Consider the following 18261-nt stretch of genomic DNA (forward strand, 5'->3'; position numbering starts at 1 on the left):
GGAGGGAAGAGTGTGGAACAAAATCTCCCTGCAGAACCACCATTGCTGAAGCTTTTGCATTCATGGTAGTGATGAAACTCCGGCCACCCCCACTGAAATAACCTTAGAAAGAGGATGAAACAATAGCATTAAAATAACAGAACCAAAACCAGAAAAATGACACTGATTTTTTTAATAGAGGAGATATTATTAAAAGTGTAGTTCAAACCACATCTTATTTGTTGTATTTATTTCTCTTACTGTACTTGTTTTTTGCCCTCTTTCCTGAGGCTCAGGGCAGATTACATTTAGATAAAATCACATATAAAGATAAAATATACAGATCTTTACTGGAAAATGTGTGATGACACTTCTTCATCAAGGGTTCATGTGCCCTATCCTTGGGTACATCTGGTCACTGTAGTCCTCATAAAAAGACATGTGATTCCATTACAGAGGTGCATTAAATCTGCTGTCAGGAATGAAAGAGGGAAGACTTTAATTAGTATGTTAAGTATTTCGTTTTTTTTTAAATCATGTTGACAACTTTCCCCTTAAGAGGCTCTATGCTAGGCTGTGCAGGTAGTAGAAGACATGATTTATAGAAGGCAGTAAGTCCAATCTTAATGAGAAATCTTGATAAGAATGTTCTTTATGGTAGTTAAAGAGGATTGCCATGCTAGAGGTGGAAAAAAAATCAAAGCTGTTGTGCCTGTTGGTTTTGCCTGCTGGCCATTAAGCAAAATAAACACTAGAGTACTTTTAAAACTTCTGATATCTTTGGCACATATTCTTTCCCCAATTAAACTCAGACACACTTCTCTCTTACGCCCAAGAGGATGGTTTTATGGTCAAAGTAGGCTTGACATCTGCAGTTAAGTGTATTTAAATATTGATCTACAACAGAAAAGTGGAAATAGAGGGCCATTTTTACTTGCAAAAGTGGTATGCAGATGGATGACTGCAGAACTCTGATTTATTGCGCTACTTCAGACCAACAGGGCTACCCATTTGAATCTATCCTTATGGGATGCAGAACCCTCCATTACTCTTCCCAAGATTCTTTCTCTGAGAGAAGTACAATTTCATCAGCAGAGCTCATCTTAAGAGAAAAAGCATGGCGGGGGGAGAGATCACAGAAGGGTACATCACAAAGAAGGTCACTCATCTTGTGCATCCCTTCTGACATGAAAAACAGAATCTTTTCACAGGATCCCTGTTCTACTGCTGGTGCAGAAGTAGGCCTTACTGGCCTGTAGCAAGGCCCAATCCTTTTTTCTTCCATCTGAGCCACAATTCTGAACAGGTCCCCTATGAGGACAGGTAATTCTGTTGTGCTACATCTCTACTTCAAAAGAGTTTTAACAAGCCAGTGGATTCAGAGATGCATCAAAATCATCTGCTTACATGTGGCTGAGGCTTGAAAAGAGTCATTGTGAGGACTTACCAAATATGTTCTCATGGTAAAAATCCCTTTTGGGGCTGGAAAACAGGGAAGAACACCTTTCAGGCTACTACAGGTCACAACACCTGCTTCTCTGGCTTTCTGTTAAAAGAAGCTGTGCCAGTGGTCAGTGATTCTTTCATCTGGATCCAGCCCACATATTTGAGGAATGCTTCGTGAGCAGGTTCTCTGTCTTTGAAATCTGCCAGCTCTTGCAAAGTTGTCAGCACTTGTAATTCATATCTTTTCCTGAGCTTTTGGGCTGTCCGCTGAGTTATGAGCATCATTCCAGCTTCTGAAGAGGTTTCCGTTGTGCATCCCATATCTATTTCCCTCACTTAGAAAAGGTACTGAATGAAGGGTAACTTGGCACGGCTGAGGAGCTCCTTCCTGATGATGAAGAGTTGCCCAGACTTGTTTTCAGTATATTAGATACTTTCTCTTTGGTTCGCCATCAGCTGTGTTTTCAGGTAGCCCTTTCTGATATCCATTGCCATCCACCCTCTAGTTGCTGAGAAGTAAACCCCACTGTTTTACCTTGACATGTTTGCTGAGAAGTAATTGTACCAAAGTTTGCCTGAGATTGACCTCCAATCAATGACCTTGCCACTCAATCCTGTGTTCTCATTTATGCAGAAATGCTCCCACTGAGTTCAGTTGGATTTTTTTTTAAGTATCCAGTATTAATATGATAAATTAAAGCCCACTATCAGTAGGACAACCTCCTATCCTCACATAATTGAATTTGGGGGGGGGGAGGAGATCATTTTGCTGCACGAGGGCCATTGGCTGTGTGTTCTTGGATGGCATGTATGCTATTTCAGATTTCAAAGTGCAGAAAGGCTGAATAAGATTGTAAGAAGGAACTTTTAAAAAATCCCTGCTTTTCACAACCTGGAGGAGTTCCAAAGTGGCTTACAAACATCTTTCCTTTCCTTCTCCCACAACAGACACCCTGTGAGGAAGGTGGGGCTGAGAAGGCTCTGAAAGAACTGCTCTGTGAGAACAACTCTGAGACAACTCAGAGACCTCGGGGTCCTTGTGGATCAAACTCAGATTAGTCTGCAACTCTGTAACCACCACACTATGCCAGCTCAGGTGTACACAAACCAAGTCTACTCTCTTGTGAGATGCAAGAAAACTGAAACATTTTTTATAAAACAATTCCAAGTTGTTTTATTAGATCCAAGAAGGTACATCTGGAAGGTTAGTAATAGAAATCTATTGCCAAGAATAACTGGCTTGGCAAGTCTTGGGGTACATATAGATACCCCGTTCCCCCCACCAACACACCATTTTCCCTGCCATTAGGTATTCCCACAGAAGAAGGGCTTTTATCTGCAAAGAATAGCTAGAACAAGGCAAAATCTACAGTTTTATGCCTAGTGGCCAAAAGGCAGCCAGAACTACCCACTGGAGCCATAACATGCAGAGCAAGAGATAATATCATAAAGGACATCTCCATTTTCTTGGGAACAGACTCCAGTGGGTGTGTGAGCACTGAGAGCCAGGCACAAGAGAAGGAGAGGGAGGAGGGAAATCAGGAAAACAGGTTTAGAGCTTGAAGTCTCCCAGAGCTCTGGTTCCCTTGTCACCTGAATCCATGGCATATAGTATGGGGCTACCTGATGACAGGTATATTTGAGGTTAGATAAGTTGCATCGCTTGGGAGCACTTGTGATTATTTTCATTTTTATACCCATGTTTGCCAGCTTTTTAGCTTCTGCTTCTGTGCCATTTACCGTATCCCAATACAGAGAAGTGTAGAGTGTGAAGCTTTTCTTGGTCCAGGGATGAAGCAATTGGGCAAATGTCATTTGATGACATGGCATCCTGGGCAGCTGAGTGAGACCAGCAGCACAAGCGAGGTGCCCTCCTGTTGCCTCTTCACATTAAGGGCAGGATTGCCATGAGTGTCGCATAAGACAGGCTGCTGCTGGCATTTTAAGCAAAAGGGTTTCAGCAGCACTTCAGTGTCTCCTCCAACCGCTAAAGGGATAACAAGAAAACCTCTTCCAAGAATAAACCAGGCGTTCACAAAGGTGAAAAGAGCTATGCTGGCCATGGCACCTGTTGCCCATCTTGTTCCCCCCAAATGTTGACAGTGCTGGGGGTGGAGATGTCCATTTCAACATGAACAAGAGTTAAACTCTCCCCTCCTCATCCTGAAGCAGAGCCTGGCGCAATGGCTATTTCTATTTTTAAAATTCCCAGAAAGATCTGACCACAGATCTTCCAGCATTTAGTTAAGAATGGATTAAACGGCTAAATCCATTTCTGAGAAATGGTCTTAATATATTTGGGAAACAGTGAAGTGGCTGCTCCATCCATTCTAATGCTGACTAAAGCTCCCTCTGCTGGCTGACACCACTCACTGGAATTCCTTTCCTGTTTACACTTTTTGTAAACGGTTTGACCCTTTCCAAATCTCTCTCTCCTTTCCGGACATCATATTTGACCAAGTGTTTTATCGAGAGAGATGAGTTGTTGCTGGGGGAGGGGGACAGAAATGCAAGAAGACAGGATGTCTCTAAGCTCTATAAAGTTAATTAAGTCTCTCTCTTTGAAGCCACCTTGAAAGGACTTTCTTCTGGCAAAGTGTTCACATTCTGAAAATACCAACTTAGAGTCCAGCAAATAAAAAACAGGCAGCTGGGAGAAAGCCTCAGACCTTGCAAGGCCTTCAGAGGCTGGGGCGGGGCAAATTTATGGATGATAGGATACAGCACTGTGGTAAGTCAGAAAAACTGTCTCCACAAAGGGTTCGGTAGATCCTGAACAATAGGAATCATAGCAAATTTGTATTATTGTTTGATATATGAAGTATGTATAGAGAGTTCTGATTCTGCCTTGATTCCTCTAAACTCAGATCTTGGTTGTCTTGGTGTTAAATGTCTATATTGATGCCATTCGATTATATTTTTATTATTAAAAATTATTTAAGAACATTCATTCACACAGCCTTTTCTAAGTTCTACATTTGTCTGTCATCTCTTTCCGCTTGGTTATCTAATGGTGGTGTTGTGGGAGAGCCAGCGTGGTGTGGGGGTTAAGAGGGGTGACCTCTAATCTGGAGAACTGGGTTGGATTCCCCAATCCTCCACACGCAGCCAGCTGGGTGACCATGGGCCAGTCATAGTTCTCAGAGTTCTCTCAGTCCCTACCCTACAGGGTGTCTGTTGTGGGGAGGGGAAGGGAAGGAGATTGTAAGCTGCTTTGTGACTTCCTCAGGTAGTGAAAAGTGAGGTATAAAAACCAACTCTTCTTCTAATGTCAAAGTAGACATGATGCACAGTTCCCCAGGTGCATGTATTTTGAAAAGCAGCCTAAGATGGCTGCAAGTTTGAGCACAGAAATGGCCAGTGACGGCCTGCCCCCATCCATCTTCCCACTCAAAGTTATCAAGGGTTGCTGTGGGACCTCAGTTATCAACTGTGTAGGACCTATCCTGTGGAGGGCACAATTCTATCTCCCATGCTTTTCAATCTCTATGTAAAGCCCTTAGGACAAATCTTCCATATCTTAAGGGTTGGATGCTATCAATATGCAGATGATACCATCTCTGTATAGCCTTGTCCTGATCCCCTTGTGATGTAGTAGAGGTCCTGAATCACTGCCTGGTTGCTGTGGTGAATTAGCTAAAGGTGAACAAATTGAAACCATACCAGGAAAAGACAGAGGTAATTGGAGTTGGGAAGGCAGAGATCTTGAAGGATATTGTACTTTCTACTTTTGATGGAGTCCAACTGATCCTTGCTGACTCTGTTAATAGACTAGGGATTATATTGGACTCAATGTTATTACTGGAGAAGCAAGTTAATGCAACTGCAAAAAAAGACTTCTTTCAGCTCAGCCTCACCCGAAAGATGGCTCCGTACCTTGATATGGGTAATCTGGGCACCTGGATCCATGCCACAGTAACATCAAGCCTAGACTACTGTAATGCACTGTAAATTGATCTCCTGCCAAAATCAATTCAAAAACCTCAGTTGGTGAAGAATGCCAAGCCTTGGCTATTATCAAGAACATAAATATTACTTCCATCCTGGAGGTACTTCACTGACTTCCCATTAGTTTCTGGACTCAATTTAAGACATTAGCTAACACATGGCTTTGGATCCTCATATTTTTGGGACTGTTTCTCCCCCTATGCTCCATCATGACAGTTTCGCTCATTCAAGCAAGATCTTCTGCAGGTGCCAGCCTGCAAATGGGCAAAATCAACAACTGACCCTACCTGGGCCTTCTCTGTTGTGACCCCCACCTTAAGGAATTGGCTGCCTGAGGATGTCAGAAAGGCTCCCCCTCTCCTGGCTTTCTGCAAACTGCAAAACTGAATTATTCCAAAGGGCTTTTCTATGCAGGCAATAGAGTCACGTGTACTAAATGTTCCACCAACTTCCTTGGATTAATTATTAGGGATTGTGGTCTATGCTACTGTGTGTAGTTTGTTGAAACTAGGATCCTACTATATAATTTTTGCATAGTTTAATGTATAATGATAATACTTAACAATTTCCTTCAGCGTTGTTGTTTTTAAGACTTCTGGTTGGTTCCACAACAATAGTTCCTGTTGCCTTGTCCACTGAATATCCCATCCTGCCAGTTGCATTGATTCACTCTGAAATGTGCATTGAGTACAAGTAAGAATGGAAGCCTATAAATAACTTATATTAAAATAAATAAAATAAAGAAGCTACTCCAGAAAACACACCCATAGGAAAGGGTTCAGTAGTCACAGGTGTTGCTGTTCCTTGATTCTAAGGCTTGGAAGACTAAGGCTGCTTTTGGGGGTTTTGTTTTGTTTTTAAAGTTTATGAAAGTTATCATGCAAAATATATTCAGTTGCCATCTAAATTCTCTTTCTATTAATATTTCCTGTTCTTTACATTGTTCTTTTTTTTTTCTCAGTTGGATAGTCATGACAATTTTCCTGTTGGTTTCCCCCCTCGTCTTTACCCTCTGATTTCTTCTTTTCATTCTTTTCATTGTCTTAGGACAGTTCTTTTCATTTACTCAGTTTAGGATTGCACAGTGAGTTACTATAGACTATAATGTCAGTCCTTTCTTCTGTGTTACGTTTTCCTTCTATATTCAAGTCCAGATTTTTGTTTTTAACTTTGAAGTGCATCATTCCCCACGGCTTTTCCGTTTGTTCTTTCCTCGCTTCCACTTTATTTTCCTCTGATCTCTTCTTTCCTTAGAGGTGTTTTCAGTAGTTTATCTGTTCTCTTCGTCTCATTTCAGTCCTTTTTCACTGTGGCCGTATTCTCCTCCCCCACCCCACTCCAGTGCAGGAATATTTGGCTGCCTCAGGGCTGATGAGAAATGTCTTCAACTTCATACACTGAGTGAGATCTTGAAGCCAGGGAATACAACCAAATGTCAAGGCTGACCAGCCTGGGGGTGGTCATCATATTTCTGGACCTTCTCAGCTCAGCCTTAGATGAGCAGGCAATGAAAGGTCAGATGTGGTACACAAGAGATGGATTTGGCTGAATGCTGCAGACTGCTAGACTTCCAGGCTACCTGAAGTAAACAGTAATCTTCCCTGAGCAAAAGGAAGGAAATTTCTTAGCAAAAACTAGTTGCTATTGATCTGCTGTTAATTAAGCTGATCTCAGATTCATTTTTCACACTTTGGATAATGCACTTTAGAAGTAGATTTCACTGTTTCATACAGGGAAATCCAGCTATAAAAGCACATTGAAAGTGCCATTATCCAGCGCATGCGAATGATATCTCAGTTGAACTTGGTAATGAGAGTCTTGTATCCTAATTTGAACTCATGCTGAGTTAACAGTCACCGGCTGGATAAGGTTTGCATGAATTCTTACCTCCATCACCTTGTCATCTTTGCCCCAGATGCCAGGTCACTTTCTCAACTCAGCTCCTCTGCTATCTTAATTTCTTAAGGACAGTGCTCAGGGGCAGGGCCTGCCATTGATAAGGGGGTACTATTATCTGGGCAACTTGGAAATAGCTGCTGTTATAAAACACGCAGCCTGCAAGACCAGTTAGTTGTGCATTTCATGAGTAACTCTGAATACACTTTCATCAGCTTAATCTATCCCAGCAAATTACCTGTGAGATAACAGATAAGTAAACATTGCAGAGAGGGAAACTGGGGCCATGAACATTTCAAGTTTCTAAAGGTTACATTTTAGAAACAAAATGCAGGGTTTGCAGCTTGAATTTCTCAGGCTATTCAGATTTTTAAAATGACAAAGAAGCCATGATTAGATGCAATTTAAACATCTTAAATATATTCTTCCCAATCAACCTACAGCCATCCACCCCTGGAGCAATGTCTGCACCCTATATTCAGCTTGCAAAGTGTGCAAAATTTCTGCTGTTCATTATTTTCATTGTCTCAATTTAGGATTGCACAGTTAGTTGCTGTAGCCTGTGAACATGTCAGTCCTCTGCTGGTTACGCCTTTCTTCTGTATTCAAGTCCAGATTCTTGTTTTTAACTTTGAAATGCACCAGTCCACACAGCTTTTCCTTTTGTTTCTTCTTTGCTTCCACTTTATATTCCTCTGATCTCTTCTTTCCTTAGAGGTGTTTTCAGTATTTTATCTGTTCTCATTTCTGTCGTGTTGTTTCCTTTTAGATATTACCCTCAAGCATACCTTCTGAATATGTTGTTGCATATTCATTATAGATCACGTCTATCCTGTGATGGGAGGGAAGGCAGCATGGTATAGCCAGTCTCTTCAGTGCTCAGAAGCTAAGCAGGGCAGGCACTTGGAAGTGAGACCTCCAAGGAAGGCTTTGCAGAGAAAGGCAACAGCAAACCACTTCTGCTGCTCCCTTGTCTTGAAAGCCTTTTGCAGGGGTTGACGTCACTTGTGCCTTGACAGTGCTTTACGCCCATGCATGCTCTGGATTGTTCTTCATGTGTGTCCTTTAATGACCTGAAACTGAGTTTAAGATCATCCAACCCAAACATGCACCAATGACTAATGTCCATTTAGTCATGCTACTGCTGCCGTTATGAATCCATATTGTATTCAATCCACAGCACTTCAAGCTGGCTTTCCCCATCCAAGTAATGGTATCTGGACTTGTAGCAATCTTGCTGATTTCAATAGCCACCTTTCACACTCATCTCACCCACGCAGGTAAGCAGGACACTGCATTATTACAGCAGTTGAGCCCTTTGATATCACAGTTGGAGGAGGAAGCCCAAGGGAGGTCCACCTGGCTTCAACCAGGACCAGGGCCTTTTCAGTCCTGACCCCAACCTGGTGGAATGAGCTTCCAAGAGGAGGGTCTTGGAGAACTGCAGGGCCTGCAAGATGGAGCTGGCTAGCCAGATTATTGAGAGGGGCCCCCCTGTAGTTGTCCCCCGGAGGCACTGTTATAGAAAGGTCTCCTTGTGCCGCGGGGTGGGAGGAGTGGGAGTCTTGCCATCTATTGGGTTTTATATGGGGGGTTATTGTTGGTTTAATGGGAAATGTTATTGTTGGGGTGATTTTCTTATGCGCTGCGAGCCACTATGTGGGAGCGGTGGGTTATAAATGAAATAAATAATAATAATAACTATCTCTGAGTTCTGCCCCACAAGGAGACAGGCTAGTGGGAAACCAGCCATCTGTGGCCATGATTCAGAAGCATTTTGGGAGGAAGCAAGCCTAGAGGAGTTGCAGAGCTCTGTTTTTCTGACCACTGATGGGGCACTTCTATGTCCTCCATGATATACTGGAGGTTCCAGGATGCAATAATTTAAGAGTAGATTAGAGAGCTCTCCTGTGGGTTTTCCCCCAACGTCCTACCCCAACTTCCTACCTTCCAAGAACCTTTTCTGTGTGCTGCCAAAATCCCTCAATTCATCTGACATTACAGAAGGTTCTGAGGAACGTTCTGAGGACTGACACTGATGGGGACCTCATCATACTCTGTAGGAAATGAGGATCAAGCTACAGATGCTGAGTGATCCATGCCAGGATCTTCTCAGTTATTTGAAAATGTAGCTGTGTGACACCCTTTCCCCCACCCCCTGTGCAGCACTGCCTTATGGCACTACAGGTGCCAGTCAGCTTGGCTTGTTCCAAAGCTGTTTTCATTTTCCAGCCTACTCCTGACAAATAACCTCTTTTCTTTTTGCCCATCTTTTTTTTGTCCATTAAATGTGCTGTGGGGTGTATGTGTGTCAGACCCAATGAAATGGTGGAAGGTTAAGACTAAACCCCTCTCCCCCCTTGCGTTGCCCAGATCTGGAATGGGGCCCAAAACATGTTTTAAAAAACACTGGGAAGAATCAGTAAAGGATCATCCAAGGATCTGGTCGACTTTGAACACACCAAATACTCCCAGGGAATGATAGGATCCAAGGAACTGAATTGGAGATGATCTGCTTCCAGGGAAGCTTATCAACTATTAGTGATCCTTGCTTATTTCTTGTGTTCTTGTGATTGGCCTTAATTGAGGTATTGCATGTCTTTTATGCTTAGCTTATACTATGGTGGATGGCAGCCCTGATAGGCTTCCAAGGAAATCTTGCATTTTCTGGAAGAGAAACCACTTACCCAGGTTGTGCCAGAGGTTGTGCTCAACCCTGGCAACACCAAGAGGAATCAACAGATGCCAGAATGTTGCATAAACCTTTTCCCAAAGCCAAATGTACTTTCTTCAGCTGCTTCCATCAGCCAATCTTTATGTTTGGATGGTTGATGGCCCTGCGACCAGGACACGGAACCCTGTATTTATTTTCTATCTGTTGACTACTGTTTTTTTCCTCAGTCTCAGAAAATGAGTCCCACCTTGATAGCTCATTGGTGAAGGAGGCCCTGGAACGGGCAAAGCAGCTAGTCTCCTTGGCGTACTACCGCTCTAGAAACAGGTACCAGCCCCCTGAGAAAGATGCAACTGTGACCCAGCTCTTTTCCAGTTCCTCAATCCTGCCCATATCTAGCATTCCAGAGGAGGAGCAGCATTAGTAGGACCCAGCAAGACTGAACAGTAGCCCCCTAAGAGGTATGCCAGCAAGAGCTGGTTTAATTTCTTTCCGAGGCAAAGGGAGCTCTGGCTGATGAAAGCTGATGCTGGAATATGTTTGGCTAGTCTTGAAGGGGCCACTGGACTTCCATGCCCTTGTTTGGTCATACAGCCTGCTCACCCGTCCACTGCATTGACCTATGCCCCAGGCCTTGGCAGAGTCCCCAGCCCCCTCTGCTTAACCTTTGATTCTGTCATCACAGAGGGAAAGCCACACTGGCCAAAGGATCCCTGAGTGCCAGTGACCTGCTGAGCCTGTTTAAGCACCCAGAGGCCGAGACCAATGTAGCTGTTCAGGCAGCTGAGTTGATGGACACGGCGGTGGAGCTCATTCGGCAGCTTGTTTACACTCAGGAGAAACGGAACAGCAATGGGACAGGTGTGTGCTCCCTTCGTTGCCTGACAAGGCCGCAAGCACCTACTCACGGCCTTCCGGAGTAGTTCCTTTCTTCTTTTTCTTCCAACAGGGATCCTAAGTGGCCCTGATCTCTCCAGCTTGGCCAAAGTGACCGGCTGTGCTGCCCAGCTCAGGCCCATCAAGTGCTCAGAGTCCTGTTTAGCAGATAAGTACAGATCCATAGATGGAACCTGCAACAACAGGTAAATCTAAAAATTAGACTTTGGGAACTAGCCAAAAACCACTGGCCAGTTGATTACCATGGAGAAAAACTCATCCAGGGTTGAACACTAGCACCTTTGCAACCAACCTAGTAGATATGCAGAGAGACTGTTTCACACACACACAGTGGCTTCCACAAGTGTTTTTGATATGCCAGAGTACATTGTGTCAGTTGAAAAGAGGGTACTGAAGAGTTGGGGCTACTTTATCTACCAGCATACAAACTGGGCAGGGGAGCAAACAGCAGCTGTGGAAACTCCTGACACAGCAGGAGGCTCCCCAAAGGAACTGCAGTAGCCTTGGAGGTCCTGTCCCTCACTCTTTCTTGCCATCTAGCTCCATACATTCGGTCTGCTTTTCCCAATCACCTACAGCGACATCCCTGCACCCAAATCACATCCTCCAGCTCTACAGAGACAGCAGGGCTGCCACGTCTGATCAAGAAGATTCTTGGAGGTTTGGGGGCAGAGATTGAGAGGGCAGAGTTTGGGGCGATGTGTGGTGGGAGCTCTGCAGGGATGGCATGCCAGAGTCCACCCTTTGAAACTGCCATTTCCCCCAAGCTAAACTAGCTGTGTAGTCTGGAGACCAGTTGTAATTCCCAAAGAATTCCAGCTCCCAGATGGAGATTGGCAGTCCTGCTTTCCAGTGGTGCAGTCAAGCCACAGGGGCTTTTTGCACGCCTTCAAAATAGCACAATGGTTGCCAATTGAAACGCTACTGATTTGCTGTTTTGCACAACGTCGTCGACAATCTGCCACACACCTGAAACCAATCTGCAAAAAGCGCTTCCTTGTAGCGCTTTCAGGGAAATCCCCAAAAGTGGATTCACCCTCCGGAAAGCGATACAGTCCTGCAACCAATCTGCAACACTAGCGAAAAAGACCTGTGCGTTAACATTGTTGTGGTTTCTACAAAGTCCCTCCCCCTGGCTCTCTTCTCTGATCTTCCGGCGAAGCGATCGCCATTTTTTTTTCACCGAGCGAGCGGGGATAAATGCACCAGCGAGCCTCTTTCTGTTTAGAGGCTTCCCTGGCTTCAGTCCCTCCCCTTTAGTCACTAAGCACAAACCACAGAAAAGCACGTTTGCTGAAATAAAGTCCCTTTATTTTTTACACATTCATTCAGCCGAAAATCGGGCCCGTGAGAGGGGGGGGGTTTCACTCGGAGGAAGCGTGGCAACGATCAAACGATCAAACGACAGCTCAAACACACCAGGCAGCTGGATGGGTCTCTCCGTTGCAACGAATCTACCCAGATTCGTTGCTATGGGTCTGTTTTTTTTTTTTTTTAAACCTTTCTTAAAGGGAAAGGGGCTGTTTGGGAGCATGCTAACGGCTGCCCATTGGCTGCTTGACGGCCAGGGGCGGGACAAGCTTGGCAATAGCGCTTCCTTTCTAGCGATTTCTGCCGAGACCAGAAGCCTGTGGGAAATGCTACAAAACGCAACTGGATTCCACTACAAAGGCAGGTATGCATAACGACGAATTCCACTACTTTAAATGGCGATTTTTCATTCAGTGACCAATTTGCAACAAAGATCCCGGTGCGTAAAGCCCCACAGTTTTACCGCAGCAATGTCAATGCATGTAATTTAGATTGCTGCCTCCCCCACTCCGTGATCTGACTGAGATTATATTCTCCCCTCTCCCTTGCAGGAAGAACCCTCTTTGGGGAGCAGCCAACACAGCCTATGCCCGCTGGCTCCCTGCAGACTATGAAGATGGCTTCTCTGCACCAAAAGGGTGGAATAAATCAAAGGTCTACAAGGGCTTCTCGTTACCTTTGGTATGTGACCAGGGATTTGCTTATGAATGGTGCTGATGAGTTTACAGTCAAAGGAAACAGGTCCCCTAAATCCCATGAAAACTCACATTCCCTTCCCTCTTTTTTTCCTCTGTTTTTTAAGGTCCGCCAGGTCTCCCATGAAATCTTGCATACGCAAAATGAGAACATCTCTCTGGACAGTTCCTATACACACATGCTGGTGGAATGGGGCCAGTGGATCGATCACGACATGGATCTCACACCTCAGAGTGGGAGCACAGTCTCTTTTATGGATGGAGTCGATTGTTCCCAGGCTTGCATTAACCGAAATCCATGCTTCCCTATCCAGGTACCAAAACAAAAATGGGGGGGGGGATGAGAATCTGCCATATTCAGCCTGTTTTATAGCAAGCATCTCTTGGCACTCTTGGAGGGTAATAGGGCATTTCCCACTCTGCTTCCCTTGCGCCAGATCCCTGCTGGCGACTTGCGTTTGAGTGAGGGGACTATGGCGTGCCTGCCCTTTATCCGCTCCTCTCCAGCTTGTGGCAGCGGCGAATCCAGCTTCCTTGTGGGACGGCTGCAACCTCGAGAGCAACTGAACAGCCTCACATCTTTTGTAGATGGCAGCGTAATATATGGCAGCACGGCATCGCTAGCCAGCAGGCTCCGCAATCTCTCCCAGGAACTGGGTCTGCTAGCTGTCAACCAGGAGTTTTCTGATGGCAGCCTCCCTCTTTTGCCTTTTGCTGAGAGAAAATTCCCAAACCCTTGTGCTTTGACACGGAACTCCTGTCTGGCCAATGTGTCTGACATCCCCTGTTTCATAGCAGGTAAACAAGAGGAATTTGTGTTGTTATGTACACCCCCCCCCACCTGCTAGCATGATGCATAATGATGGAAGCCGGTGGGGGGGTGGGGACAGGCCTTCTAGGGACTTTGGCAGAGCCAATGTTTCTCAGTCCTACATGACAAGCTGCCCCTGCCAAAATTACTCTCCAACACAACAATGCAGAGTGCAGGCATCTTCTCTTGCGTATCTGTACCTGGGCTGTACAAGTGCTGTGCCAAGAAGCACTAGAGCTGGTTCTGCACTTACTTTTTTCCCCCATTATCAATCTTGCAGAATTAAGATCAATCTGAACTTGGGTCTTCGACCCTTGTTTTCCCCGAATTGAAACAGACCTTGTGTTCTGCACTTAATTGTGTGGCTGCTCTCTCCTTCCTGCTTGATTGGGAAAGCTAAGAGGGGGGAGAGGAGCAGTGGTTACTAAGTTCTAGCTGGTATAGAAGGAGCACAAGGTTGGAGAGGGGTTTATTTCTTGCCATTTGTCTCCTTTACAGGCAAAGCAAGCTGGGAGGGGGGGGATGGAACGGCGCATGAGACTGCTGTTTATTTTTCTTTTCCTGAGCAAGTGAGGAAATGGCAACCAGGAACCAGGCAGTCTTTGAACTGATGCCCTGAACAATCAGCGACAGATTGCTTTGCTATGTCAGTGTTGGAGGTGCAAGGGAGGAAGTTAATCCGGCAATACACTGCCATCTACACTTAATACTGGGGCTTTCAGAGCGGTTGCCTCAAATGTAGCAAGTTATATCTGCTCCTGGATATCGCAGGTAGTGTCTTTGTGGATCAATCATAGATGTTTCAGAGGGAAAATTTAAAGCACTAAATATCAAAATGGAAATCAAATAACATGTAGATGACTTTCTTTAATTCAGGGTTACCGGAGATAAAAAGTCCAGTGCAGATTCAGCCCAGGACAGGGCCTTTTACTGTAGATGAATCTGTGGTAACTGTGTGTGAAAGGGTTGTTGTGAGGAGCTTGTGTTATTGATGCTGTAATAAGTACAACAGCACCAACTGCTGGCCATAGCTGTTCCTTTCTCCAGAATGGATTCTGTTTAGTCCACAATGGAACCCTATTGGTGGATCTTCGGTAGTGGATGTTAGGAAAAATGAGGAGGCTGAGAAACATAGATCCAGCGCTGTTTAAAGCTGCTAAAGTAGTTTCCTCCTCTCATTTTCTGTATACATTAAAAGGACGTCTCTTTGCTTCCAGGAGATTCGCGGTCCAATGAGCATTTAGGAATACAAGTCCTGCACACAGTTTTTCTGCGGGAGAGCAACAGAATCGCTACCACTCTCCACCAGCTCAACCCCCAGTGGAGTGGGGAGATTCTGTATCAGGAGACAAGGAAAATCATTGGTGCATACCTCCAGGTCAGAGTATCAAGCATATCATGGCCTCTTTACAACACTAGTGGCCTTTCACAGAGGGTCATGCACATCAGTGGTCCCCAACCTTTCCGAGGCTGGGGACCGGCAGGGCATTGGGCTGCGCCCCCGCGGACCGCGCCTGCGCGGGCCACGCCCGCAGATCGGGCCGCGCCCGCGGGCCGCACCCACGCCGCGCCCGGGCCGCGCCCGCGGATCGGGCCGCGCCCACGGGCCGCGCCCGCGGATCGGGCCGCGCCCACGGGCCGCGCCCGCGGATCGGGCCGCGCCCACGGGCCGCGCCCGCGGATCGGGCCGAGCAGGCGTGGCCCACACCGGCGCGGCCCGGCCCTGATTCCCTCTCCCCCCCTCCCGCAGTAAGTAGCTTCCCGGGCCGCAAGCTTGCAGCCTGGGAAGTTTTTTACTGCGGGGGCGGGGCGGGGAGAGGGAGCCGCGGCCCGGTGCCATGGCCTTTGCGGCCCGGCACCGGGCCGCGGCCCGCAGGTTGGGGACCACTGATGCACATGATGCTAAAGAACTGATCTCCAGCATGGTACCTGGGAGTGCCATGGCATCCACCCGGGTGTTTTCACATGCCATTTTGTGGGGGTGCCTACTTCTGTTTTGAATTTTTCCAAAGTGCTCAACAAGATTGCAGCTACAGGTATGTCAGTCACCTAGACAGTGTTGCCAGCAGGCCTGGAGAAAAATGTCCTGTTTAAAAAAATGTCCCTTTAATAGAGACTTGGTATGTAGACAGCTGGTCCTTTGCATGGCTTGGAGTTAAATAGCAGTGTTCAATAAATAACAACCCATTAAGACTCTACCAAAGTAACAGAACATTTTTCTTTCTAGGCAGCTGAAAGTCCTAGACACAAAATGACAGCAATTTGGTTTGGCTTCTCACAACCATTCCTACTCTTTCAGTGAATGCTAACATTGCTATTCATTTATTCCATGTGCATTCTGCCTTTCCATTCACATGTTCTAAGAGGACAATACTAATCAAAGTTGTATCGGTATCAAATAGCATCTGGGATATTGGTACGTCTCTCAGCTACTGGTAGGTGCTGATGTCCAGTGGTTGCAACAGGATTGGCAAATTGAGAGCTTTTCTGGAATCAGGGCTGCCAGTCTCCATGGATTACAAGTGATTTCCAGGCTACAAAGGTCAGTTCCCCAGCAGGTAATAGTTGCTTTGGAGAGAGTAGACTCCAAAGTAGACACTATGACAGGGGTGGCCAAACTGTGACTCTCCAGATGTCCATGGACATGCTGGCAGGGGCTCAGGCGAATTGTAGTCCATGGACATCTGGAGAGCCACAGTTTGGCCACCTCTGCTCTATGGCATTATACCCCACCCTTCACAGGCCCTGCCCCCAAATCTGCAGGAATTTCCCAACCTTGAGTTGGTAACCCTATCTGGAACTATACCAGAACACTGATGTTCTTTCTGCCAGCCTGTGACATGGTGGAGGAATGAAGAAACACTCAATATTGGGATGTGAAGACAAGAGTAAGTTCTGCTTTCACTGATGTGTAATTTTGGCAGAACTACAGAGCCCATGTGGAGCCTGGCAACACTACCTGCAATATCTAATTTGGCCTGACTAATAAAGAGAGTTGGGTTTGAATTGTCCTCTCACTGCTCTGTGATGCTACACAGAACCTGTTGTTATCAGATAAGATCTGCTAACAACTAGAAACATTCACTCACGTTAACACACACAGGTATGTCTCTATAAAAATCACTCTAATCTCCTGTGAAGATATCTAAGAAACTGCAAGCTAATGCCAGGATGAAAGTGTATCTAGGAAGGAACTGGAAATACCTGCAAAAAAGTGAGTGACAGAAATGTTCCCTTCCCAAAATAGTTTCTTAATGTGAGGGATAACAGACATATAATCAATATTTTTTCCTTTTAATCAACAGTACAATTTCACCAAATTTGGCAGGGTCAAAGGCTGCATTCAGATGACACATGATAATGGGCACAAACACATTTGTTGTTGAGTACATGCCTGATTTCTCCCTTCTTGCTCCAAGAATTGCTACACAAGACTTAAGTGTGTAGCCTACTCATTGACTGGGATTCTAAGGCTGGTTTAAACCCCAGTTAAGATACTGGTTAGTGGGAGGAGGAGCAATTCCAGTTACTCTGCATGTCTGCATTTTTGTGTGATGGGTAAATGGGATTTGTGTTTCACCACAATTCTCGGTATGATGGTGATGATGATGATGATAAAAAAGATGAAAAAGAAGAAAACTTTATTTTTCTATCCCACTCTTCCCATAAGGCTCAGGGCAGGTTACATCAGTCATAAATACAGTAAAAGTTAAAACTGTAATTTACAGTAAAAAATTCCAGCTAATTTGGATATTATGACACAATTTACTAATTTGCCACAATTTCCTTTTGCCTTATATATCTACAGTTATGATAGTTGCTCATTTAGTCTGAGGAAGAGTTCATTCACTCAAAAGCTCATGCCTTGAATAAATGTTTGTTGGTCTTAAAGGTGCTTTGGACTCTATTTTTGTTGAAAATTAATCTCCATTGGCATCGATCTAAACTCCCTACTACCTCTGGAAGAAAAATGTATCTTCCGGATTATTAAACAGAGAATATTAGACCATGAGCAGCAGGAACTCATACCTACCCAGCCTCGAGTCTGCTCACCAGCATTCTTTGGCATCACTATGCAGAGAAATATTATGCCTACATGTTTGCATCTTCTTGATGTCCCACCCCTGAGAAGAGCTTTTCTCCTGGCACGAATGAATGCGTTCCCCTCAAAGGTCTTAGAGGGAAGATTCCACCGTATCCCATACCATGCGAGACTCTGTCCGTGTGGTTCTGGTTGCCCTGACTCTTGTCTCACACATTTTGTTAGATTGCCCCTTATATGAGCAGTGTCGGGATGACAGCTTTGTTGCTTTGCTGGGAAACAAGCCTTCTGTAAGTAAATCTATGTCCTTGCAATTTCTGCTCTCTGACAAAGACCCAGAGATAACCATTTTAGTTGGCAGAGTTTTAACTAAGATGCTTTATAATATGCTGCCTACCTTGTATTTTATCTTTTATAGTTTATTTAATCATTTTAAGGTCTGTTTGGTTATGTAACCCCATGGCCTATTTTATTATTTTGTTGAAATTTTAAACCCTATTTTTATATGTCTTATACATATTTTATGCCAATAAAAGGTTACTGACTGACTGACTGACTGACT

The 18261-nt window shown here is 45.1% G+C and overlaps 1 protein-coding gene across 2 annotated transcripts in view; it reads left to right on the forward strand.

Annotated features, from left to right (window-relative positions):
• Positions 1-4047: 4047 nt before the first annotated feature.
• LOC143829790 (eosinophil peroxidase-like) overlaps positions 4048-18261 on the forward strand; it is a 32885-nt gene continuing 18671 nt past the window's right edge. For both annotated transcript variants that reach the window (XR_013228233.1, XM_077321190.1), the window contains exons 1-9: positions 4048-4156; positions 8450-8549; positions 10171-10270; positions 10629-10804; positions 10893-11025; positions 12703-12832; positions 12954-13160; positions 13284-13644; positions 14875-15035. Coding sequence is in view for 1 of the 2 variants with exons in the window: in XM_077321190.1 (XP_077177305.1) it covers positions 4136-4156; positions 8450-8549; positions 10171-10270; positions 10629-10804; positions 10893-11025; positions 12703-12832; positions 12954-13160; positions 13284-13644; positions 14875-15035 (1389 nt within the window). In the remaining variant the exon portion in view is untranslated. The remainder of the gene's footprint in view (positions 4157-8449; positions 8550-10170; positions 10271-10628; positions 10805-10892; positions 11026-12702; positions 12833-12953; positions 13161-13283; positions 13645-14874; positions 15036-18261) is intronic.

The sequence above is a fragment of the Paroedura picta genome, chromosome 2 (genome assembly GCF_049243985.1).
Source record: "Paroedura picta isolate Pp20150507F chromosome 2, Ppicta_v3.0, whole genome shotgun sequence".
Taxonomy (NCBI): Eukaryota; Metazoa; Chordata; class Lepidosauria; order Squamata; family Gekkonidae; genus Paroedura; species Paroedura picta.